Here is a 27,639-nt window from a genome sequence, read left to right on the forward strand (position 1 = left end):
GCATCCCTTCCATGTGGGCGAGCTTACGAACCGAACGAAAGACTTCAACGCCCGAATGCGTGCACGAAGCGACGAACGCATGCGTTCCGCAAGGCACTCAGCCACTTGGCGATCGCGATCGCTCGGCGCGCAAAAAAGCTCTCTAGAAATGAGTTACCATTTATGCGGGAATGGGTTAAAAAATTGTAGTCATTAATTAGGCTGTTCATTTAATATTATTTTAATTTTTTATTCCTTAAACTAGATAATTCGATGATTCCAATTTCAAAATTAAATGATTTTTAAAAAAAATTTTTTTTTCTTTTTAACCTTTCCTTACTGCAAAGTGTCTTTGATCAGTACTTGCAAATCTCTCTCTTATGATTTTATAACTGCAAAAATCGCACACCACCATTGACTTACTTTTCGGGTTCACCCGTTGCCAAGTTTTTTCTTCCGCTTCTTTGTACCACCCGGCCAGAGGTCTAGACCCTACACCGACCTCCCCCCCCCCCCCCCCCAAACCTCCTCGGTCTCGCCAGACGTTTTCGGAGTGGGTGAAAGAAATTGAAAGATTACCGTTCCTTCAATACGCGCCACCCGGCTCAGTTAGCTTTCATTGCCTAGCGGACCGTCGGTGCGCTCGCACACGCATAACTTCGCATTACGACGAAACAGAAGAAAAAAAAAACAACCACTCAAAGTTACCCCTACTTCCAGCAACATCAGCATCGATCGAAAAAGCGAAAGCCCACCAACGGTCCGATCGGGCGAAGGTGACTAGCGAGCGTTCGCGAATTATTTTGCGCAGTTCCACTCGATCCGTTCGCCCGACCAGTGGTGTGGTGTGTGTCCTTCTACGTGTCCCGAACCCTCCCGGTGCGCTACCCGGTATACGGAAGTGGTGTGGCTGTGTACCCGTGTATGCAGGAGTAGTATACACCGTGCTTCGGAGTGTAGTTTCGACGGGAGTTTTGGGATAGTTGAAGCGAAAACCCAGCTTTTCACCGTGAGTGCGTTTGTGAATGCGTGCGTGCCGTACTACAGTGCGGTAAAGTGCTCGTAAAGGTGTACGCCGGGGGAAGCAGTGACAACAGCAGCAAGATAAAAGCATTTGAATTTTGGCAGTGTTACCGAGGAAAGGCGTGGAAAGCCTCCGATCGAAGTGAACCGATTGTAGAGCTCGGTGCAAGTTTTTGTGCAGCAAACAGCGAAACAAAATGGCCATAGACTGGCGAAATCGTGTGAACATATTATCCCTCGGGATTCTGCTGGTGGTGGTTGCCCTGACGGTGGAAGGCGTTCGCGTACAGCAACACACGTCCAGAAGATTCAAAGGTGAGCGATCCAAACGGTTGGAGCTGGTGTGGAAACACATCTGCCCCCCCCCCCCCCCCCCCCAAACAACCCGAACGACAGTAGTGTTGCTAAGTGTGCTTTGTGTGTTTATGTTGTGAGCTACACGAATAAGTAATGCTATACAATGCCTTCTTCGTGCAATGATACGATAAAATGTGACACCTTCATCCCTTTCCTCGCCCAAAGGTCAACAGACCGCGGGAGGGCTCTCTCGGGAAGTTAAAATACAGTTCCACCCAGAAAGTTCAGCAGCTCCAGTTCAAATGCTTCGAACCTCTAACCCAATGCAACGGTGCCAACTCGTGCGAGCTCGTTAGAAGCTAGTGGGCCTGTTCTACACAGAAACGTTACAAGGGCTTGCAACTCGGCGCTTATGCAATTTTCTAGCCATGCCCGATGTAGCTCCCAGCCCCCACTTCACCACCACCTGCAGAATGGACGGGAGCATAAAAATGTGGGTTATGTGTGTCCCATTAGCGCCCCGGTGCAACGGTGCAATGGTCGTGTTGGTTTTGCTTGGCCCTGCCTGCTCTTTCCCAGTACGCTTTATCTTGCGACCCAATAAAATCGGCCTCCGCGGTGGGTATTCCACGATCGTGGCGATTCTGGGCACAATTAAAGGGGTGCCAGCCACGTCCTCCTGTCTGTGTGTGTGAGTGTGTTGTTCCTTGCAGCGATTGCTACGTTCTGTACCATCTACGGTTTTTCGCATCTGGAAGTAATGCTCCACGCCACGATGCCGAACCGCCACAACCGAAAGCTACAGAAACCGTAAGGTCGCACCATATCTGGACAGTGTTCAGGGAGGTGTTTTCATGTTTTTATTCCTTCGTCGTCGTCTTCTACTGTTCTGTCTGCTGTGGTTCTCCCTTTGCATCGATTCAAGGTGTAGCCACCGGAACTGAAGCATATAGAGTGAGCGGGAAAGAGCCTGCATATTTTTTTCCGAAGCAAACCGTGAATAGAGCGAACTAAATTGCTGACATTAAATTTTCTGGACAACTTTATCGAGCCAAACAGAGCCCCGGTAGGGACGGACTGTATTCGGTGTCTTGCGGGCGAGGTGATCTGGAAAAAATGGTTTGTTTTATTAAAGCCTCGGAAACAAGTAGAGTTGTGAAATGATTACTTTTGCAGTTTGAACTTAAAAAAAAATTGCGAGTAAATTTTAAGTCAGCTGTAATTGTAGTTTTTTAAATTTAAACAAAATAATTGTCTGGGTTCAATCAGTTCATTGGGCTAGTTTTATTTGATTTACTCGTTCAAGCAGAATAATTGTGGACCAGTCGAAATGTCCACCTTGCGGATTTTCGGTTATTTTTAAAGTCGAATTTGCTAAGAGCTGGAGCACTTTAAAAAGTACTAAGAAGATTTTTGCTTCTACAATATTATCAACAATATATTATTGGTTGATCATTTGCGTTCATTTTCAGATCAAATCTAAGTATTTGACTGTGAATTTGTTAATCAGAGATGAATTTTATCGACTAATGACTGCTCTCTCCGAGATATATATGATTTTTTTTCCCATATTCTACATACTCTCTTCAACATACTCTAGGAGCAAGTTAACAATATTTTCATTCTGAAAAAAAATCTCGCCAAAAACTTTCAAAAAGAAGTGCTCTTCAATTATTGGCAGAGATTAAGACCGCAACCGGCTGATAATTTATGTTAAATTATTTTATTTCTAATTCTTAAAGTACCAGCTTATTGTGAAGAAAATACTCTTGTTTATTAGTCTTTTTAGAAGAAAATAAAGCTTGAATTGCTTCCGGAAATCAAGCATCCCTACTTTAATCAAGCATTACAATATAGCAGATTTAAAGTTAGCTTTTGAAAGCGTTACCCTACAATCAACACATTTGTAGGATTGGATCTAATGATTTCTAGAACCTTAAAGCAGTACAATTAAATTCACCTAAACATTCTTGCTCATACTAAAGCAAAATTAATTAAAAAAGCTCTGCTATCAAACGCAATTTTACGGAAAATGGGCATCCTCCGCCAGCAAGCTCACCGTCACATATCCATTCCAGCCTAAGCAATTCCATCACTCAAATTGAAAGTGTCCCAACACTCATGCTCTTGTTTACCATCCATTACACAACCATGCACCAAAAGCGTGTGTGTGCTCGTAAATAAATTTGTCCAAAACAACATCAACCCGAAGCAACACACATCAAGGGATCCATTTTGGGAAATTTCGATTCTCAACTGCGAACGGTTCACCATTCCGATTTTATTTGCCAAAACGATTGCGAACGAGAAAGCATTTCCATTCAGCACAAAACAACTTCATAATTTTCCGTGAAAATGTGGTCCCTTTTAACTGCCGTTTGTTTTTCTTTTCTTATGCGATGTGTTTAACTAGCTTCCTTGCCGTGCGGTGATAAAATCTAGCTTTAAAGCAGCGTTCAATAGCGTGTGAGACAATTTCAGCCGGATGATCTTTGATTGATCTTTGCTAGATCAATATTTTCACTCAATTACACCGGCGTGCCGAGCGCGTCGGCTTTGTAAACAACTGCTTGATGTCGTAATGTGGTGTAATGCCATCACCAGCCCATTTCTCAACTCCCCCAAAACCGTATGTGGATTTCCTGTCCGGTTCAATCGCACCGCATGGTGCTGAAATTATTTCACTCGCTGGTAGGAACATGCTCATGTGTCTCATAACAATTGACATCCCATCCCCATTTCACTTTCATTTTTTCTCGACCAGTTTTCCGGATGATTCGGTACAGGTGATTTAAAAAAAAATGCACCAACAACCGATCGAACAATTATAGACGTTGGAACAAATTGTTTGCGCGGCTGGGCCGTCTGTCATTTTCTGTCCATTGATGGTGAAGCAGTGAACAATACAGTGAAAAACGGTGGCGCGAAGGGGGGGGGGGGGGGGTGGCGGATTGGGGTTGTTGTCTTTCTTTGGCTGTATATTTACACCATGTTCGTTCGATTCATGTGCTCCGGCGCAACATTAGCATTCCGGTCCCGGCGTCCACTTAAACGCCTGCCGTACAGCGTACGTGTGACAGATGTTTTCTTTTCCGAGGTTGTGTCGCTGGGGAGGTTTTTGAACTTCCGCGCAACAGCCGACCGATTCCGCCCGTGAAATGTGCAATGTTTATTTTTGCCGCCAAATATGCGTTTGCGTATACATATTTTTACCGACAGCTAACAAACGTGTAGCGAATGGTAAGCGTTCGATTTATCGGAAGCCGAACTCGAACCAGTTTTTGCCTCAGCCAGCAATGCCACCAACAGCGTACAAGCCATAACTTTACCCGACCGTACAGATTTATCGATCAACAGGCACTTTTCCTGGAGCAAAAATAGTAGAAAAGAATCGAAAGGAAAATACAGTTGCTCGTTTCTTGGCTCTTTCTTCACTGTTAAGAGGCAATCGTACAAGGGCTCCAGTAAGCTCTCGGTCACAAACGGAAGCCAGACAGCAGTGGCTTTTCCAACGAAGCAACAATGCAAAAAGAAGAAGAAGAAGAAAAAATTTCGTATCCCACCAGGGCATGTGGCAAGAAAAATGACAAACTTTATTAATCCATTTGTTTCCATCCCGGTGGCGACCCATTGCCTGGGTGGTCCTGCTGCTCGTATCGGTCCTTTCTGCCAGACGGACAATTCACTTACCCGAGCACAGCTTCTTGTACTTGCCGTGCCGTGGTATGTCCTGGGTTTGGCTAACAAATGAAGACATTATGGAAGTATTTTACTGCACTCCATGTTTGCTCCTTGTGTGCCCTTTCGTAGCGCAATTACGGTGAGAGTTAAGCGTAGTAAGCAAGCAAGCAGTTCGTTTTTTCTAATCTCGATTTACAGAAACAAAAAATACTCCCTTTTTTCCAAGTTGAACTCTCTATCGGGCTACTAAAAACACTGGAGCAAACCCCCCAAGCTACACAGACAAGCGAAACGGCTGGAAGCAAACAGTAACCACAGCAAATGTGTCCAGCGAAGCGATTAGAACTTTGCTTAAAGTGTTTCTTCATGGCGCACTGGTGCGAGTGGGTTGCCCATTCGGGTCGGTGCAAGCCATAATTTTACGACCATTGAGCTAACGCGGTTTCCAACCTTGTCGAGCTTCCTTCTTAAAGCCGTTGAAGTTTATTGCCGGCCCGGCTCGATCTTGGCAGCAAAGCTAAAAACAAACGCTAAACCGCTAATGCAACAACGACTCGCCACGATGGCTACTTGAGAGTGGGCACACACAAACCCTATCGAACAATCGAAAGGCGTCCACGATTGAGCTTTAAGCTTAAACGGGCAGCCCGCAAACGGTTGGCAGCTGTGCGCTACGCCACAATTATACGCCATATAATAAAATAATAAAATGTCGTGACATAGAACGCCTTCGAGTGTCCACACCGTTGCCTTTCTTGTTCCTCCCGAACGCTCGCCGGAGACGGTTACGGTTTTATTTTTTATTGATCCGTTTTCTGCCAGCATCTGTTGCTGCTGCTGGTTGGTGGCTGCTCACGATCGATACCACCGAGTACGATTTGACATCCCGGACAAAAACGACCCAGCGTTTTTTTTTTTTTTGCGCACTCCGGTGCCGTGATCCGGTAGTCGTCACCGATCACCGAATGACCTCACGCTTGCCTGTACCTCATTTGTTATGGATCTATCGCGTTAGTTAGGCGAGCTCGGCTCAAGATTCCTGCCAGCTGGACACAGGCTAGAAAGGAGCTTGAGAATTCGCGCCTGTCAACAGGTAGCTCCGGCTGGGTGCAATCAACGCTACAGTTAGTGGATTAGTGGACAAGATTACATAGCTGAAGCCGCGACCCCGCGCGTTTTGCAACCAGCAGTGCACGTCCCCGGCGGTACCATATCGGTAGGTTCGCCCCTTAAAATGCCGTACACCGTGGGAGTCTTAGAACACCTGGTGCAGCAGTGTGCACAGCTCACATTAGTGCGCTAGAATAGCAACCGAACCGTACCGTGATTGCTCCAGAATAGCTGGATCGGAATCTGGGCCACGGGTAAAAAAGGAAATAGAATACCAGACCACCAAGACGCCGGCTGTCAAACGACGGATCGAGACATATCCGTCGAGTTCTCGCGAGCCGTGATTGTAATTTAATTATTAAGAGAAACAATAATGCATAATCATTTAATGCACCTTGCGGTGGAACAGTCTCAAGTCTCTGTCACGCCCAAATCCGTTTTCCATTTCGCCCGGAACCATATCAACAGCTAAGCGATTTATTGTACACGTGCTTGGTCGCTACAGCCGCCGGGTCAATTTATATGTCGTTAGGGGATACAACCGTATGGGAGCGGGCCCAACTCATTTGCCCTTACCGGGTGGTCAATTTGCGAAAAGGGTCATAATAATTTGCATGATATGGGTCCATTGTGGAAGGTTTCCAGCAGGAAGGACCCGGTGCTTTATGCTGAGTTAACGAGATGCGGGAGTTCCGAAGGAAATTGATCCACTTAAGCATGGAATTTTATTGGAGGTTCTGAAGTACCATTAACAAAGAAGAAAAATGGCCTGGTATAGTATGAATTCTTGACCGACCGTTAATCCTGCTTCCTAAATGAAGCTAATATTTTGTGTTTTTAATTTTGACGGATAGAGGGCGTCACTCAAAAATATTGAAGAGGTTTTTTCACTGGGTTACGTATAGTTTGATGTTGTTATTTGTATGACCATTATAACTCGACGAAGAACCGATATTAATCTATCATTACGCTTTTTCTATCATTTCAGGTAATTTAAAGCACAACTCTATAGCTGCCAGAAGAGCAAAAATACTTCAATGTAAGTTATGGTACTTTTCCTTTCATCGTATCCAAGCTGTTTTCCTTCCTCAACGTACGATGAAAGCTCGTAAGATTTTTCACCGAATCTACGACATAATCTCATTAAACGTTGCAATGCGATAAATGCAAGAGCTCACGTTCAACCATTTTCCAAACCATTCCATCCATTCTTTTCCCCTGAGGTAATCAGACCCACACACACATACATCGAGAGTTGCACAGACAAGAAAAACAGTTTTCCATTCGTCGCTCTCCCTCCCCAGGGGGAAAATCGCGTTGCGATGGCAAAAGCTCTTTCACCACGGAGCGTTTCTCGTTTACGGACATTCCGGAAGGCTGAAATTCCATCCGCCAGTCTTCCATAATTGGAAGTCCGGAAGATCCCGGTACCATCGTCAGCTGTTTCAAATCGCATGCGGCCCCCTGTTCGGTATGGATGAGCTGCACAGTTTCCCAACCCAACTTGCCTAGCCTTCACCACCGACACCAATGCCGTTCTGAAACGGCATTCGAGACGTCGGTATGGCTCGGAATTTATCTCTAACCAGCCGGGTTGCAGGGTTTTTTTCTGTGATGCACACTGGCACAGCTGCGTTAAATATGACAGACGCACGGTTATAATTCTTGCGGGTGAAAAGTGAAAAGCGATGGAAAATTGTTGCACAATTGCAAGTGGTTGTGAATGGGGCGAATCGTAATAGCGCTGGGAGTCGTAGACATTTCTTGCGGATGAGAGTTAGTGTTATGATGTCGTCGCGTAAGGAAAATAAGTTATTACGATGTACGAGGGTGCATCGTTATCGATTACTTCACGGTAGTTAATGTTGCGATTGTTTCTTGAAGATCTTTTATTTTCAACGATCATACGTTCACTTTTTAAACAAAAAGTCGTGTTAAATCAAAGAGAGTGTAAAAGCATACCTCACTTTCAACTATAAGTTCCCCATGCATCCGCAACTTGAACGCAAAAGACCCAGTTTCAAACTGACAGCACACACAGGCTGTCTACCACCGTATGAATGATTAGGCTGCAATCATTTATCAGCAAACAAAACAGCTTGTGCTGTTGATTTTTACCTATTAGTCACGCCATAATTTGTTGATCTTCCGCAAACATCTTCCTTCTGTTTGCAAAGCTCTTTCTCCACGAGCGGACTGCTTCTGCGCCCGAATCGCCTCATGAATATGCATATCGGATGACACCGCGTACAGCATTCGCCGAGGAAGCAAAACGGAACGAAGCTTTATTTACCGATTTTTCAGCTCGGCGTGTGAGCATTTTATTTGTGTGTGCTTTTCAACGCCTTTTATGCACTCACTCACACACACACACACACACACACACACACACACACACACACACACACACACACACACACACACACACACTAACTTGACTGTACATGGTGATCAAGATGGTGGGCTTTTCCCCTTTTTCGCATCGATCGACACTAATGAGGATAAAATCAATAGCGCTTTAATGAGCTAAACATCGATGGAAGGAGGGCGAGAGAACCCGGTACGGAAAGAATTGGAGGATGGTCACACGGTCCAAGGCATTCCGAGTGAAAAAGCTGCTAAAAACTTTAACTTATTAACACTCTACTTCGGTACCTTCGCGCTTCTGATCATTAATAAAATACAGTTTGACTAGTTCCTTCCCCTACCAACTGCAGCTAACCAGTTCAGTTTCTTCTCCGGCTCGCTTACTTTCGCTCCGCAGTTCTTCCAAGTTCCTCCAGGTTTCCTTCTTTGCCCTCTCCAATAAAAATCCCAAATCAATAACGGTGCTTCCACGCCGAGAAGCAAACATTTCCACCACAAAAATTCCATTTTTCTTCAATAAAAATTAAACACACACTCACACGCAGAGCGATAGCAGATTGTATCTCGCACGCTGAATACAAGTTCATCAGCTCACCATCCACCCATCGATTGATCCTCCGTTACTCGTGCGCTGGCCGTTCTGGACACTAACGGGCCATCCCGAAACGAAACCTGTTTTTCTCTGGCTGGTGAGCGGAAAAGCGTCAAAATATGGAACAGACACCGACCGGCCCGCCGAAACGTTAATTGTGTCAGTGGGACTGCTCGCCCGGTTCTGTGTCCCGTGTTTGCTGTCGCCTACTTTCGGATGCTGTTTGCCTGCCCGCTAGTGCTGACAAATGACGAGTGTACGAGCGAGCGCGCCGAGGATTTATTTCATTTGGACAATTCTGGTTCGTAAAACCGGCATTATTGCGTTAGGTCAGGTCTAGCGTTCTCGGCTGTTGAACGCTTTTTGCTTCAACACCCAGTTTGGTGCTCCTGTTGAACGTTCTACGGTTGGTGGAACTGGTGGATGACGTAGAAGTACAAAATGGGAAGAACAACAAGCCTAGCCTGCGTCCATCATTTTTAACGCGTCAAACGCATACACGCACACGTACTTCATTTCTAAAATGGAATCACGTCAGATTGGAGCTCGTCAGAAATCACGACAGCTTATACGGAGGAGGAGAACATTTCTCCATTTTTCTCTCTCTCACTTCTCTTCGTTGCAACTGACAGGTGTCAAATTCTTGCCGTTAACGCTACCCAGCCATCATACTTCACGCTGTGCACGTTTGCAAACGCCACAGGTCGCCATCAAAACCGGAACACAACGGCATATGGCCCAGTTTGATCGTACAGGGTACAGGAAATGTTTGCACGTTGAACTTGACCGGTTTTTGCCGGTGGAGTTAAAATGCAAAACCGTACGATTTCTGCAAACCCCTAGCGCTACGTGTGCAGTTGCAACGACAGTCCAGAATCGGGACATCTGAAACAACTAGCTCCACTATTTCTCGCCCAGGAACTCGTACATTGTGCTACAAAGTAGTGGTTAGTGGCAGATCAGTAGTAAACGAAGGCGTGTACCTAGAATGATATAGGACGTGGAAGTTGACATTGGAATGTGAGATTTGTGTGGAGGTACGCTTGATTTACTACTAACCAGGTCCAGTCTTTCATGTTAACACCCAATTAGCCTTCGGCAGGTTAGAGCCCGCTCCTCACACCCAACACTTTTGCCCCAGCAGTAGAAACGGATCACCGGTTGCTTAATGTACTGCAGTGTCTGCTGATTAAGTCATCTCCTCCAATTGTTCCGAACCAACAATCACACCGCCACCATAAATCAGGAGAAGTAACAGCAGACCCAAAATTGCGTTTCGACTTCTGCTTTCTTTCGGCTTCCCCTTCTCTCTCTCTCTCACCCGCTCAATCCAGGCTATGATTTTCGCTAGTCACCAGGCACGAAAATGTTGCCCTCGTGCGCTCATATGCGATACGTGAGCATATATAACTCCGTTTGCAATCGCCAGATTTTCTAGGCCAACCGATTTATGAAGCTTTCCCCCTTACATACTATCCGGCTCGTAACCGGCGGCTCGCGGTCCGAAGGCTGTGCCGTGGTAATGTAGCCAAGATGGACATGAGGCAAGATACCACCCCAAAAACCCCGGGCACGCAAAACAAATTGGCAGTGTTGTTTTCCTTGCCGTAAACCAGTTTTGCCTGCCCATCGGACGGTCATTAAAAAAGGTAGCTCCAGTTTTTATCATTCCGATATGTGAGTTTTGCGGCTGATTATCTGGCTGGTGTTTTCTACCTGGTACCGAATTTTTTAAACTTCCTTTTTGCCAGATATTTTTCGGGGAAGGAGCTTACGAATAAGCATAACGCGGCACGACTTATACGAGCGGTTGTCTAAACAGCAAACAGACAATCAGCTCGAGGGCTTTTACTTGGGTGTAATACAAGCTTTACAATCGTTGAGCGAGCGAGAAGCGAATGTTAAGTCGCCTAATTGCTACCCTCCAGGCGTTGCTGCTACCCGATCCGACAGTTCCATTTTTCGTCCATTTATTAGATTACGCTCGGTTGTAAAACATACACACTCGGAACACTTAGGAAAATGGCTAGCGGTAAGTGAAACTGGGCACTCCGGTTCCGCATCGATTCCTGATTTGCAGCCCGTACGACAACGCCTTTCCAAACGCGTTCCAAAACTAGATCTCGACCAGCAGCCTCGCAGTGGCAATATCCGGCTGGCCGATTGGAACTATGCTTCACGGTTGACCACCGACTATTTTTCAGTTGGCAGGCACCTTAGCTCATGCTATCAGCCACGATCACTAATTGACCACATCCGACGCCTATTTGCCTACACTCCACCTTCACTGCAGTCGGACTGGGGGATTTCTCTCTTTCTCTCTCTCTCTCTCTCGTCTTTGATAGCAATTTAATCAATACAAGACAACAACTAATCCTTGCACGAAGCTAATGATAATGGCAAAAAGGTCAGTTGATATCAGGAGAAGAATAATAATTAGACTTGAGGTTTGTCGAGTAAGAATGATTTTTTATAGCATCTAGTACTAAGTGCCGGGTGATATCTATACTAGGCAGATAAAGTCATCTCTTGGTTTCCAACAGTTTTATAGCATTTGACTCTCATGCAGAAGTAAAAAAGTGGTCTTTTGACACTATTTTCTCTTGGCCATTAAATAATTGGCCCAGCAATCCTAATATTTTTTCTTTGCAAAGTCCACTCAAGGCTATGGCTTTGTTGCTATAAAAATTATTTTGAAATATCCTTACAACAATGTGGTATTTTATCCAGAGCGGGTTATCCTCGATAGTTTCTGAATATGGTCAATAAACAACACCTTTTCGTAAGATTAAAACGTTACATCTTCAACACGAATCAAATGAGTGTGCTTATGCATGAAAATCTTCACCGCAAATGAACACTTTACGCTTGCAAATCCATCAGCAAACTTTAATTTCCCCTAAAAACATTCGCATCGCAAATAAACGCACAACAACGTGCTAATCACTGTCATTACTGAGGAAAAGACAAACAATTATGTCTCAATTTGCTAATAGGTAACATTTCCAACCGCTTTTTGCTCAAATAAAGTTGAAAAATCGTGCTCCAACCGATCTGCAATTTTTGTTTCCATTTCCATGTTTCACGCGGTACACTGTTATTAAATGTTCGCAACATATTAAGTTTGCTTTTACCAAGGGCTTCAAAATGACTTAATTCGCTCAGTTTCAATTGAGTTCGGATAACCTTCGACCACCATTAGGTGTTTGGCGAAATTTCGTCTGACACCTTGCACTTTACTTCAAATTCGCAGCAAAGACACATTAAGAACGCTCAGAGTGAAGAAAGCGAGTAAGAGCGGCCAAAACAGTCAGACAAGATTTGGAAAACGTCTTCGCGTGTTTCGCGTCACCTCGACACGTAACCCAGCAGCATGTCAAAAAACATCACGGAGAAGCTACCACGTGTGATTAGCCAATAAAAGTCTCGCGTAATGAATTTCTCTTCGTCGGTAACTTTTAATTGCTCTTAACACCTTGCTCGCCCCATTAGCGTGCCGGTACACGGTACAAATCAGCCGCACCGGAGTGCAGTTGGCAATCATACGTCCAAAAATCGACCATCATAATCAGACCGTCGCCGAAGGAGTCTTCGGAGTTATAAATCTTCATCGCTCGAAAGAAAAAAAAAGGGAACTCCCAAAAAAAGCGTTCCGTTTTGCATAACTCACGAACGGGGTGCATTTCCCGTGGTAAACCTTCCCTCCATTAAGCGCCGAGACATGGAGCATTTAAGCATAAATCGATTAAACTTGATTACTTCTCCGTGGGTACCGTGGGCTGCCTGAAATGGGCCAAATTAGCGTGAGTTTATTGGTTTTTATGGTGTGAAACTTACGAACCATTTCACAGCGGACGGTCCCAACGCGAGAATTTCATGTGTTTCAAGTGAAAATTCATTTGATTAGATGTGTGGTGGTGTTTTCTTTGAAACATGCAAAGCAGCTTAATAGCTTTTTTTCCTTACCTTAAGAAGCGAATGGAAGCGTGTTATGAAATATTTCACCTGCCTTTTGGTGTGTGTGTGTGTGACTGATTTTAATGCCCATAAAAAGGACGCCTATCGTTACTATCGTTTATTGCATGCGGACAATAAGAATTCCGATCGCGTTCGCCTGCATTTGGCGGCGTTCTTTTACATTGAACTTTACCCACCACGGGCTAAATGCTTACCGTTTACGATTAAATCAAATCTAATGCGCAGGGATCGCGTGCTGGCAGGCCAGAGCTTTAAATGCTAGCACGAACCAATCTTTACTGTCTGCAGCCTCAACAGACTCAGAAGGAAAAAAGCGGTCTACAGGGCCTTTCGGTGCTCTTTTGGCTCTAGCCAGCGCTATTGATATGTCTCGCCCGTTCGATTACGCCATTGCACTCTCGGCAAAGATCGGCAGGACACACACTCACCGCGAGTAGTAGGGTCGCGCAGGGACAACTTTCACGCTTCACCGGGCACGCTTTGTTTACGGTGCAACCTTGAACCAGATACGGTGGGACCTGACTGGCCATTTCTGCTGTCGCAGAGTTGTAATCAACCGCTCCAGTTGGGTACTTTCTGGCGTACCGAATCGAAAGTGAACCATTCCTTTACATGCAGTGATTGCACCACATACTCGGACATATTGCATCCCTAGAGCTGTTAGAACGAAGCAGGTTGTTCGGTTGTCGGTTCGCGGGGATCAAGGAACAAACTAAACACGGATCTGTCGATCTGATTTTAGCCGATCGTAACAAGATCTAAACATCTCCCCACACACACACACACACTCACGCCAGCATTTAAAGCCGGAGGTTACCGGGGGTTAGTAAAGAACGCGAATGAGTTCCTGCAACAACAAAACATGCAACCACGACTTGTCGTGTGTCCTCCAAAGGCCACACTGGGAATTCCTTTCAACGACCCACAGCCCGGCTGTGTGGTTGGAATCTGGGTAGGAAAGGGCTGCAACCGCTTGCCTGTATGCAGGGATTCGGTTTCCTTAACGGTTCGCGCACCACTTTTTGCAACCGGTTGCACAATCTAATTTAAATTCAATAACTATTTCGCAATGGCTGTGCGAAACAACCGCGTCCGTCCCACTGCCACAACCGATCGTTGGTCGTTTGTTCGGTCGGCAACTTCATGGGGTTCACCTTTTGGGGGTTCGAACAAGCGATTTTTGCAACAACAAAAAAAGGAAAATGACACCGCTCTAACAAAAACACAACAGTCAAACATTGCGAACGATCGTTTGGCAGCGATTGAATTACACTTAGGGTGACAGAGAAACAAAAAACAACTTAAAACAAGCCATTATAAAGCGCCATCAAAGTGCTTATCGTTGTTTGACATCGTTTGTATGTGTTTTTCCCCGTATTTCCGATCGTTTGTCATTGTAAGCAAATACCGTGAATGGATGGCATACAATTATGATTATTATGGGTAGCAACAACAAAAAACTTACACTACAAGCAGAATTTAATTGATTTTAAGCTTTTTTGGAATTGAGTCGATTATACAATGAAAAAAGAACAAGCCACAAGTTTAATTAAAAATTGAAACATAAACATTTTGTGATTCCGCTTGTCGAAATAAACCTTGTTAGAAGGTTCTTAAGAGGTTTGCTGTTGAAAAACAATTCCAATAACTTACTTTTGTTTTCAATACAAACACTCTTTTATACCCAAAAAAACCCCTTTGTAAAGCAACGACCTTTAATGAACTCCTTCGTTGCAAAAACCACTTCAACCACTCCGAGTTGCTGTTCGTTTGTACCGGAAAATAAATTAAAAGTCAAACTCACATAATAATTACCTTCACGGACTTTGCTGCTTACCAATTAACCGTCTTAATACCATTTTCCGCTAATCTTAAGATCACTCCCGCGTAAAAATCTATCACAGCGCCTTCTTCAAAGCAGTTCCGTAGTTCAAGGTTGCTTTGATAAAGCTTTTCCCTGTTTTAAACTCAAGTGGCTCAAAATTATAGCAAACTTCCCTGTCTGTGCAGTTAGCACGCCCCAAGCTTCTGGCAGTATTTCATCGTTAGTGTAAAAATTACCAAACAGAAGCACATTAAACCAACACAGTTTTGATAATCCAACACGAGAATCTGCTAACGGCAGCCTCCGGATCAGCAACCTCATCTGTGCTGCCGATCCTCATACGCTCATTTCACTCACATTGAGTTTATTTAAATGATGATTATTACGATTATTACGAGGCAAGCTTCGGACAAGCGCTGCCAGCTGTTCTGCTAGGGGGCGTTCGAGACCGTCGTTGCCCAGTGAGCACGCAAAAAGCCACTGTCCGTCTGACAGCAGTAGCTGCAGCAGCAGCAGCAGTGGAAGATTAAAGCCTGCTTGCTGTGTCTGCCCTCACAGTTTAGCTGCATAATCGCCATTATGGTAGAATTTGCACGTCCAATATCCAACGTCCACCACGGTACGGCCCCGTCAATGCTGACCATGAGTGGTGAGGTGTTGGTTGCGTTAGATGAGGTGGAGCGTGGTGGAGAGGAGTTGGCCCGGGGGTGGGGGGAGAGCATAAATATTTATTAATGCAACTAGCCGCAATCGTGCGTCGGTTACCGCTTAGCTCGAACCATACACACACAGAAACTCCCATTCTAACAGGCCCGTCTAACTGCCGGCTTGGCCTAGGTTAGGGAATCGGAAGGTTAATTGCCGGGTTTTAAGCTCAACCTTAACACCACGTCGAACCACGTGGATGTGGGCACGGCCGTGCATCACGAGGAGGGCTGGGTATTGCGTGGCCTCCGGACACTAGCCGGACGGTTCCTTCCCAGTCCAACTTTCGATCGAGTTTTAGAGGTTTTGGTTAAATAATTTCACTAATGGCACCCGGCGGGCAGCGCAACCAGCTTGCTGGGACCGTTTTGTTCCACTGACATCCAGAGGTCAGTGAGTCACAGTTCCGTCAGCGCCCACCTCCGGCCGGCCAGTTGCTGATGACGAGTTGTTGATGGCAAATGTCGGCAGTGATAGCATCTAAGCACACTTTGGAAGTACTTTGGAAGCTATCACGCACCATCAATCTGTAGCCGGGCAAACGTCCACAGCAAACAACCTTCCCGTACTGCTAGGAAATGGACACCCACATCGCAGCAAACCGGGTCAAACCAAACCGAAGCCTTAGGACTAAACCCCCAAAAGCCGAGGGTGCCCGTGTCATTGATCTGTGGGGATCTCGTCGGGCGGGCAAATGCGCAGGTGACGTCGTAATGTCGGAAAGTCTTACCACTCCACTTTCCCAACCACGCACTTGAGGGTGGCGGCATCGGTTTTGTGGTTGCACGGCACAACGACAACCCCCCGAATGCAAGTTGCGCACTGCCATAGATGGAACCCTTCGCCGCTATCCTGCGGGTTCGGGTGGGCGAACAAAATTTATTGCACACGATTTCCAGCGAGCGTGAGTGAATTTCAAGTCAACGCTGGATTACGGTGTTAGCGGTAAAAAATGGACCAGATGGAAGTGACTGATTTAAAGGTTCCTCGTACTCGGCCGGATTGGGTCTAGAATATATATATATATGGCTTAATATTCTGCTGCGCATGGTTGGGAATGTCACCAAGAAGAATTCTTGATGCATCGGTAGCCTGGAAGATAAGTCTTCGCGTACTTCCCTTCGATGGTTACAATTCATTCCACCTCTGTTCCGGTCTGAGAGCTTCCGTAACGTCATCGAAAACCCACTCGGCACAACAATAAACAGTTGTCAAACGATGTGACGCAACACGGCTCACGGTCCATTGAGCTTCAAGTTTCGTGCCCAGCAAGAATACTTTCGCTTTCCGTACGTCACTTTCCATGCCACACTCCATGGACACCCACATTCCACAACGTGCGCTCGCTGTAGTCATCGCGCTGTGTTTCGCTTGTTGGGAACTCATCGAGCGGAACTGACCGACTTTTTGGAGTTACCATCCGGGGAGGTGGTGATACATTTCTGTAACAATTCGTCGATCATCAGATCAGCTTTCGAACCACTTCATTTGACACACGTTTTTTAAACATTTTTCCTTTGATTTCTTCCCGTTTAAGGTACGGTATCCGGCTGGCATTTTTAACTTAAATAATACCCTGACCTGCATGAGTTTCCTCCCGAGGGGGGGGGGGGCGTGTGATTTTCGTCAAGCAAACAATACCAGCCTCTTCGCAACTCATAAAAAAGCGCGGGAAGTGTAAGTAAACTTCGCATAAATTGTTCCCACGAAAGTTTAAAATAACTCCGGGCGCTTGTTTCGCTTGTTTTTCTAGCGGGGACGGGCTTTTCTTCTGTTTACTTGAAGTTCGCGGTGACTCAAAATTTCAATCAAAACTTCCTTTTTTGCTCCCCTACACTTGGGTAGATCTGTTGGTAGGCCGATATGTTCCCGGTTTACTTAAGCAGGAAACGTTTTCTGTTTTCGTCTTACCGCAAGAGAAAATTTATTCTTCATTACATTTCACAGCTTCATATGAGCTTTTTGAAAGCATTTTAAAGTCAAAATGCAAATGAAGTACAATTTGACATTATATTACCAAAACTTCACGTCCTATTTGAATCCAACCAGCCAACGCCGACTACGGCTCCATTTTCGGGCCGGTAATAAAGATTCAAGTTCGCGTAAGTAAAGAATACCCGTTCCCCGGACAATTGCGCCAACCTCCAACTGGAGCAACAGTTAGTCCTTCGACTTCAGCAGTACCTTGCTTTGTCCACAATCACACAAGATTTCGCCGCAATGGTTCGAGAGCAAACGCTTTCCACCGTTACCGATTTACCGTATTTGTTTCCCTCTACTTTCGAAAGTAGCCTTTTTTCGGTTTTGTGGTGCATTGAGACACGATATTCGACGGACCCGATGTCGATCGCAAGGACACGCCGCCCAAGAAAAAAAGACAGCAAGCAGCAAGCGAGTGAGTGAGAGCAGCAGTGTGCTTTCGGTTTACTGCTCCTTCCAAATGAACGTGTAGGATTCGAAGGGAATGCTTGAGGTCCAGAACAAACCGCACCGATCCGGTGTACCTCGCTCAACCGTTCAAGAGGTCAACGGAATCGACACGGGGTGGTTTCGTGTTTGCATAACAATTGCGCAACTAAATGAGTGCAAATTTTTACACCATACCGTCTGGCGTGAGGCTTTTTACCGTTTGGCTGCCACGTGGTCACGTTTCGGTCAGGTCGGACACGCTTTTTGATGTGTGGTTGAGGGCGCGGCGGAGAGGTGCCCGGCGAGACGCAACAGCCAACACGATATTGAATGTAGGACATAACGCGCACTTCATTAGTGAACTTCAATACCATTTTCGGACAATCACGGAACGAGCAAGCGATTCTTCTGCTTAGCTTCTTCGCACGAGACTCGCAACATTGCTGAGATGGTTTCGTTCTACTACATCCCGGACCCGGATATTTATACCCGTACCGGCCCCAAATGTCAAGCGTTCGCACCAGGAACGTTTTGGCTGCTACCAATTCTTCCGGTCATTACCGGCCACAACAGAACCTGACAACCTACAAGAAAACTCGGGCTAATGAGCAACCTCATAATGTCACGAGATGACGCGGCCAACCAACCAAGGGGAAACTTTCACTTTTTTTTTCTCTCTCCTTACACAAAAGCTCAGCGTGCAAAGCGTGTTTAAACTGCCCGACCCGGTTACATCATTTGCTCGGCACCGAAAAATGCTAAGCTTCAGCAGCGTAAGCATCTCGCCATAAACTATACCCGAGCTGCGTTTGGCTTCGTTCCGGACGGTTGCTATAAAACGCCTTACGCTTCCTCACCAACAACTTCTGGGAAAAACTTTTCACCCACCCTCACGCAAAATGCAGGGGAAAATTTTGGTCGGATGCTTCCAAACTCGGCATCATCATCAACCATTAGCTTGCATCGCGTACGATCATCAGCAAGATCGAAATCGGAGGAACGGTTTTTTCGGTTGGTGGAGGAGTCTGCGGAACACTTACGCTTGCGAGTCAATAAAGCTTTCTTCTTCGATGGCAGAAGCCCACACCCAACCCACCGGACCGTGAAATCGCTTCGTTAGTGAATTTATTTAAAACAATGTTCAACCGCACCGCTCGGTTTTTCCTTGCGACGCATCACCGAACGCAGATCGTAGGAGGATGCAGACGGACGCGAAAAGACGAAAACAGAATGTGGTGAAGAATTTCGAGTGAAATTCGATTAAGTTTTCTCCACCCATTTCCTTCTTTCCACCGAGCAACCTGGTTTTCCTAGTGGTGGTGGTGGTGGTAACCTCTTCCGAAAGAGAGAACTTAATTAACCCACCAACGAACCGCAAAACGACCCGCTGTGCTTGCTGACAGGAAAAGGAAGGCGAACGCTTGCACCGACGAGCACGTTACCGAACGATATATTTATATTTATTATGCCAGTTTGGAATTCTATCTGGGTGGTGAATGTTTTGGAAAGGGCACTTTAAGCACACACACACTCTCAAAAAAGCCGTTTCCTACTCGCACCCGTAACGCATGCTGCATAATTCATGCTCAAAAGTCACACCACTGCTATTGCTGCGTTTGCTAATGATGAAGACAGCGTGATGAAGTTGCATCATACATCTTTACCCTTTTGAAGCCGTTATCTGGAAGGAAGGCGGTATCTTACAGGTGGTTGCATTAATTGAGCCGAACCGCTCAACACCCTTATTAATTAATCTGTCATGACACATCGATCTGGTGCCTATAAGGCAGAACGGCAGAAGTTGGTCTACACACAGCATCCAGTTTCTGAACAGATGCTTTGAATTTTAAGCAATTTTTATTTTTATAAATTAAAGGTTTGTATAATCCTTCTGTAATACAGAGTTTGCTTGGTAAAAAACTGCCTCGAAATCTGCAGTAAAGTATTTTAAAATTCACTTTTGGGTTGAGACTCTGAATTTACGAACTGGTAACGATCACCGCTCAATCCACGATAGAGGTTTTTATCTCCTTTAGAGAATATCTTGAAGTTAAGTAGGATTTTTTAAAGTTCCAATGATTATTAGAGTATACTGAACGCTAACCGGATTCGTCTCAGGGGAACAAATCCTTAGCAGGCTCTATAGCAAGATGGACGACGGGTATTTAAGATATTTCTCAGAAGCAATTTAAAATTAAATAAACTTGTTCCACCAATTTAAATCACGTGCTTTTAAAAGGACACCTAAAATATCAAGTCACAGGCTCTAAAAAAAATCCCCGTTCACACCACCAGATAACTCAACACCTTCACACAGCCGGCCAGAAGCTGGACAAAATAAATTATATCTCACCGCTAGCTCATGCACGCTGCGAAAGAGTAAAACGGCTGCTAAATAGCTTTTTAATCGCTGTCAGCTGCATAATGGTGACATTCGATTTATGGCCAGCCGTGCCATGGTTTCGCTACTCGTGGTCGGTAAGCTTAATATATTGAACGACTTCCCCTTTAAACGGTTTCGCCAGTCATTCGGGAGACTTTGGTGCCGAGAGCTCCCCCCTGTAGAACGGTAGCTCGATGCGATTAATGAGCTCTTCAAGAACGATCGCAACTGCTGGATAGCTTCTGAGCAAAAGATAAAGTCTCAAAGTACCCTTTTTAGGTCAACCGGGGTCTCAGACGATCGTTCCCGCGTGTTTGCTTTCGTGTGATGAGCGTGTGTTTTTATTTTTTCCGCCGGAAATGCGCCCGCAAAACTCTCACGCCGGGTTCGAGCACGCGAATTTCAGATCACAAAACCTTCAGCGTTCAACAAGTACGACACGTAATGGCGGGGTAATTGCTTCATTTCAACACCATGGACACAGGCTTACTGTAGCTGTGGTGAGATTGTTCTGCGAGGTTCTTTTATTTCGGTTTCGAACGGTGCCGCTCAATGGCATCCAGAGACCTCTACAGATGCAGAATCGTTTCGCGTCTAACTGCATCACCTAAGATGCGAGACGCTCGATAAGAATACAAAATGGCTTCATCGAAGTAAAAAAAACGGTTCCAGTTCTTTTCATTTCATGGTAGCCTCAGACAAAACGAACATCTGTCTCGCGCTGGTAACGCCTGGAATTGGGGTGTGTGGCATTGAAAATAACGGATCCGTTCGAAGCAACACTTGAGACGGGAAAAGAAAAATGAAAGTACTTGATTTGTATGTTTCCAGCGTATTGTATGTTGATGGTCAATGGCTCCAGCAGCACACAGAAACACACACACACACAGCGACCAGAAGGCAAAAGCCATCCGATCAACTCGAAATGTGTGCTCGGATTGCACAGCTGAAGGCTAGTGACCGCAGCCGTCCAAGCCCGCCAAGAACTGCGCTCGGGCGACATGCGCAGCCTGGGGTTTGCGATTTGCGGGTCCATTAAAGGTCCACCAAATGGGCTCCGTAAGGCGAATGGGAAAACCGGTTTTTATGGCTGAAGTTCAGCGCCATATTCGTAGAATTAGTTCAGCACGATTCGGTACCACCGGGCACCGGCTACCAGGACTAATGTAACGTGCGGAACGGTTAGATCGGGCTGTGGGCTTTTAATTGGTACGTAATGTCCGCTCCGAATGGTGACGACGATGATGATGATGATGGCGGCAACGGCAACGATGTCCCCATACACCCAATTGTCCAATTCGATCGAGCCCACAGCCAACTTCCAAGCGGTGATTCGATTCTACGTTTATCAATTAATTGGACATAACGAATCGCGAATGCCCAATGGCGGCTCATTCACTACGGGACGCGCGAGCCAATGCTGTGGAACACAATAGTACGGCCAGCGTTGTCCAGTTGCAGCGGATGCTATAAATTACTGAACCTCCTCCTACGGTGGTGAGTGTGACAGTGAATGGGGCGGAAAAGCTATAAAAACAAACACCCATAACCCCAGCAGGGGACAATTTCTAAATCCGCCGGCATCGGATGGCATTCAAACGGTTCATTTGACAAGAACAATCACCGCCAATGTCCGGGCGTCATTCACTCGTAACGCCCGTGCAGAATTGCTGTTTCCACCGAGGGGGAGGGGGGGGGGGATTGGCTTTCGCAGGTGGCCAGATAATTATAGCACAGTTCCGCAACACCAACACTGCAGTTGAAGTCTATATCTTATAACACGATCAATAGTTTTAAAACCCGGAGTCACAGGTGTCCGCAGGTTTCGGAAGGTCTTTTGGGACTTCCTTTTGCTATGTGAATGTTTGCACAAATATTTGCCACATAACCTTCAGCGAGTGGATTGTGCGAATTCAAGAACTGGGTGGCCACTGGCTATCGACATCACCTTGAACGTCTAGCTTGGAGTTCACCTCAGCTCAGGTGCGGTTTTGATTGGTGCGATGCAAAAAAAAAAAACATCACTCAACCGAAACGTCTTAAATCATTGCTGAAACAACAATTCGATCTGGTTTTGTACAACTCGTCCGGTCACTCCGATTCAGCCATTCCATTTCCGCCTTCTAGAGATTGTAGCTAGCAACAACAAAAAAAAACTGGAGCTAGAAATTCTTCCGCCATACTTTAAAAATAATAAAATGCCTCAACTCCTAAATCGACCAAATCGAAAGGCACGGCAAGTCTTATTAAATAACCCTTGTTGGCGTCACCTTTTCCTCTTGGGGCACCCATACCTGTCACGAACCCTAATCAGCTGACCGAACCCCACTTGCGCCCTGTGCGATGGGATAAACAAATGCCAGTATCTCTTTCTTCGGCTTCAAAAAAAAATGAAAATCTTCCCAAAAAACCCAAAAAACCCCACATCAGAAGTGCCAATCCCACCGAAAATATGCCTTCCGGCTGCTGGACTGGAGGTCGAACCGGCCGGCGAAAGGCGCCGTCTTTCTCGGCAAAAGCCTTATTATGTTTTATTTATGAGCCGTAATTGGGTAACGATGTGCAGTCAAATCAATCGCTCGCCTCTGCTGCCGTCCGTCCGCTCATTGGGGGAAAGCCAGATGCCACGCAAAAAATGAAACGCGCGATCCTCTGTGTAGGAAAATTTGTTGTAGAGCAGCACAGGGACGCTTCCGCACATCAGTCCCGCAGTTTGATTTATTGCGCAATCGCTATGTCTCTATGTCTTCGCTCCCCAAAGAAGAAACCTCACTGAAAACTGTAACATCCAGATATTCCGAAGCCGCCGGGGAGGAGGTCTTCCTACACATGGAAGCTAATATTATGCTGTCGATCAGTCGTCGATCAACCGTACTCGCTCGTAGTGGCCGCGTAATGAGCAGGAGGTAACCTGCCAACCCTGACGTGAGTTTCCAGCCGACAATGCCTGTCCGACACTCTGGACATGGGGCTCTCACGATGTGGGTTTTTTTTTTTGTGTGGTACCATCTGTGTGTCTGCACTCGAAAGGTCTTTATGTAGGTCAAACGGTACGATATATGGTGTTTGCTGGTGGCAAATGGTGCGGCTGTGATGCATTTGATGGCGCAATAGTGGATGCTTCTCACACATCGCTCCTTCGCGCGAGTGTAACAGTGTCCACTTGTAACAATCTGCTCGATCGCTATTCCTCATTCACCTATCCATCGAGGAAACGCGACCTGATGGAATCATTCCAAGCACAAAACACAGCCAGCATCACCGCCACCGCTCGGTAGGAATTAATTTGACGTCCGCAGTCAGTGCTGCCCCGCACGGCATTGACATCGCTCGAGGGCTTCTAGGGTTCACCGTTCACCGCCAACGTGACAAGCTTTCCGTTGTGTCCTACCGTCGAGGCAGGTTCCAGCGGCCCATCGGTAAAGGTCCCATCTAAGGTTGGTTTGCAAATAATTGGCAACCAATCGTTACCCTACACGATGAGAATTGATTGATTTTTATCGGTTTGCCCCGGGTCGCGACCTGACCGCGCCGACCGAATAATCATACGCCAGCTAGCCACCTGTCCGACATAACCCTTACGACCCTTCACACTCACACACCTCATCGCTCCACCACTCCACAGAGGTGCGATTTTGCGAAATCGATTTTTACTCATTATTTTTACACCCTCCAGGGCCAATAGGTGGCGCAGACCGGCTTTCGGTTTAGCAGATCATTTCAAACGATCGCGCCAAAATTGGGCTTGACGTACGTCAAACATCCCGTGCACCCCGGTTCACTCACACACGGTTCGGTATGAGCTGAACAGCGAATGAATCCACCATCCACTGAGCTCGGTGCGTGAATCGGGAAGGTGCGCCCCGAATGTGCGTGCATCCCCAAATGTGGAATCGATCTTGCGAATTTTTTGTGCAAAACCACCTTACATAACTGGTCCCGACGTCCGTCCCGCAAAGGGACACCGCAAAACTTTCACCGGAATCGGATCCGGATCACGGTTTGTTCATCATCTTTCATCGGTGCAAGAAGTAGAGCAAAGCATGTCAGGATCCGTCTCTTAGGGTGTTGTTTTATCGTGCTGCTTTCGAAGACGCAACAATTCCTTTTCCTTGGTTGCGGTTGGTTTTCAAGTAGCTAAATTTTAACCCTTCCCAACCCATTAATTGGAGTACGCGCGAAAAAAGGGGCTATTGTTTTAACTGTTCATTTGATGTTCATTTTGCTCTCATTTTTTCGCTGTATTTTTTTGCTGACTTCCTGTACAATTCGCATCAGTTTTCACCGCTTTTACCGATGGGTGTGTTGGGCGAAAGGTTTTTCGCAGGTCGTAAAGTAAAAAAAAGGTCCATTTTTTCGCCTTACTTTCACGTGATCAAATTTGTAATGAAAATAGTTCGCTCAAGCAAATCCCATTTCATTTCTTTTATTCAACGTTGTTATGTAAATGTTTAAATTAAAAAAAAGGTGGGTTTACATTTTTAAGTTCAGCTTTATTTGTCAGCCCACCTTTCATTTACACTCGCGATCCAACCGTCCATCCATGCTACACAATCACAAAAAAGGGCGAACGGTTTAAATGTGTGTGGCCCGAACGTGCCATAAATATTGATGATAATAATTTGGTAGAAAATGAATACATTTTCATTGCTTTTCCCGCGGGGGTGATGGTTTATGTCTATTCCGCTACGATTTGTTCAATATTTCAACTGAGCGCACGTGCGTGACTTTCTTGCCGAAGCGAATTAATCACCGTGCTGCTTTCGATGTGTCAGTGTGAAGCTGCCCTTCAAAATGATAGGTTACGAGCCTAGGTGTACCTCCCATTCAGTCAGTATCATCTTTGACCCGCCGGTCAAAAAGAAAATCATATTTGAGACCGACGACGGTGTATCCGACACCTTTTCCTAGTTCTGGGGGGGAGAGCTATTTACAGTCAAATTATCATGTCAACCTTTTACCGAGTCAGTCACACTCGGACAGACAAATATCCTCAAGGTGGTAATTTACATAAGAAAAAGATTTTATATGAATCTTTTCAAGAAAATCTTGGACAGCTCGAAATAAACGAAGAAGAATTTTAAAAACAAAAGCTAAGCTATTTTTGCCTCTGCAAACACAACCAAAATTGAGCTATAAAATGTCTAAAACACCCATCAAGAAACAGTGTCGAACAATAGCAATCGTTAACGTTTGATGTTTTCACCCGTTTTCATCGAGGCAACAAAAAGGTCACACAAAATGGAACATCACCACCAGAAAAATGGCCAGCGATGGGGCAACACAAAATGACAGTTCCCCGATGGAAAACTGTCAGCATTTGTTCGATGCTCGCGTCGAAGTAAACGGCGATGCTTTCCAATTCCATTCGGACCCATTTCCACCACCACTCGAGATGATCTTAATACGTTCTAAACGGATGGACGAACGTGGGTGAACAAAATTCCACGTCCACGGCGGTTTTTCTTCTTTCTATCTCTCTGTTGGTTTCTCGTCAAGCAAGCGCCATTTTCTTCTGCAAAAGGGTCAACGATAGCCGCCAGGGAAGCAGCACCGCCAGTCAAACCACACGGGCGCGTTAATGGACGACAACCAACTACTTGAAGCACTAGAAACCGCACTCTCTCGACCATTGTTTCCGAGCGATCAAGCGGACGCCCGGGTGGACAACATTTTAGTGCCCGGGTGGGATGGACCCGGCAAACAGGGTCCTCGTTGGCTGGCTGAAGCAATAGACGAACGATTTATTACGGTTTTTATTTCGTTTTAATCGTACCAACAATCAAAAGTGGTATGGTTTCAGGGCTGGGATCAGGTGCTCTGAGTGCGGCTTAGCAGTCACACACACACACACACACACACACACACACATACACATTGTTGGCGTAAATGACCTAACATAAACATCGTGCCCGAGCTTTCCTTCTTCGGGGGCAGATTATTGTTGCGAGGGTGGTCCACGCGAGCGGTGCACCGAGTGTTTCGATTGAATGCCCGGGCCCGCGGCGGTCGAGTATGTCACCCTCGCAGTTGCATACAGGGTATTCGATTGTGTTTGAATATGGCTCAGCGTTAACCAGCCTCCAAGTTCGGTTTTGGCTTTGCAAACGAACCGAAGAAAGGTAATAGTTGTTGGCGTGTGGTACAGAACTTGTTGTTCCATTGTCACCACCCTTGTGGTTGAGGTGGGCCCCAACGGTTACGTAAGGCTTGGCGCAGCAACTCCACACAGGACAATTTGAAGCTTGTTTGAAGCTGACTTCATGCTGCGGCAGGTTCGGTTTGGCCTCCCTCTTCCCCTGCGCTAAGCCGCGTTTTGGAACAATGTGTGACAACAGAAACAAAACTAGGCCAACGCTAAATTCCACGTGTCACCTGGGGTTTATGATGGCAAAATGATTTAATGGTCCACACGGCAATTGGCGTTTTGTTGCATTGCGATAGATAGATGCAACGCGGATGCGATCTTATCTAGTGCGAGATGTGATACAATTGTTACGTGAGTTGGTTTTATATATTTATTGAACGATTATACGCAAATGAAGTGTTCCAAGGAACCAGGAACTACTTTGTTCCAAGCGAGCATAGTAAAGAATAATACTATTAACTAAAGCATGCCAACTTTGATAAGAAAAAAAAACCTTAACAGGATCCATCAAGGCGTAACAAAGGAAGCAATTTCGTCCTCTTTACGGAACCGCCCGATTAGTGAACATCACTGCTATAATGATGCGCTTTGTTAAAGGAAACAGAATAAAAATTATTAATTTATGTCGCACTTTATTCAACGCACATTTTATACTTCCGCTTGATAAAAGTGATACACTAACGACCATCAGTGTGGAACCAAGTTATTTTTGGATAAAAATAAGGATTCACAGCTAATTGATGCTTCATCAGGTGTAGGTAGAGTGAAATAAGTGACACATGCCTAATGGAGTTATTTTTAAGCCTCATTAGCAATTTGTCAGTTAGTGATCTGATAGCAAGTGTGAATAAGAAAAAGCATAATCCTCATTTGCGTTGCTATAATTAATATAACGCAACGAATCTAAGACGCATTCATGGGAAACTTCTTCTTCTTCTTCTGTCTTGGCCTATCGACCTCCTAGGTCATGCCTGCCATTTCTGGCTTACTAGACTTAATGATACCGCATAGTTGGAAAGTCAGTCCTCACTAAGGGGGAACGGCCCAGATGACACTTGAACCCCGGTCCTGTCGTGTGAAGACCGGTGCCGCTGTCGCATATACCACCGTGCCGCTACATGTTTCCGAAAAATGAAGTAAAG

General features: G+C 45.8%; 1 protein-coding gene across 2 annotated transcripts in view; it reads left to right on the plus strand.

Annotated features, from left to right (window-relative positions):
• The first annotated feature begins 593 nt into the window (after positions 1–593).
• LOC118511332 (laccase) overlaps positions 594–27,639 on the plus strand; it is a 91,455-nt gene continuing 64,409 nt past the window's right edge. For both annotated transcript variants that reach the window (XM_036054263.1, XM_036054264.1), the window contains exon 1: positions 594–1,317. In XM_036054263.1, the coding sequence (XP_035910156.1) occupies positions 1,200–1,317 (118 nt within the window). In that variant the 5' untranslated portion in view covers positions 594–1,199. The remainder of the gene's footprint in view (positions 1,318–27,639) is intronic.

This window comes from Anopheles stephensi, chromosome 3 (assembly GCF_013141755.1).
Source record: "Anopheles stephensi strain Indian chromosome 3, UCI_ANSTEP_V1.0, whole genome shotgun sequence".
Classification (NCBI taxonomy): Eukaryota; Metazoa; Arthropoda; class Insecta; order Diptera; family Culicidae; genus Anopheles; species Anopheles stephensi.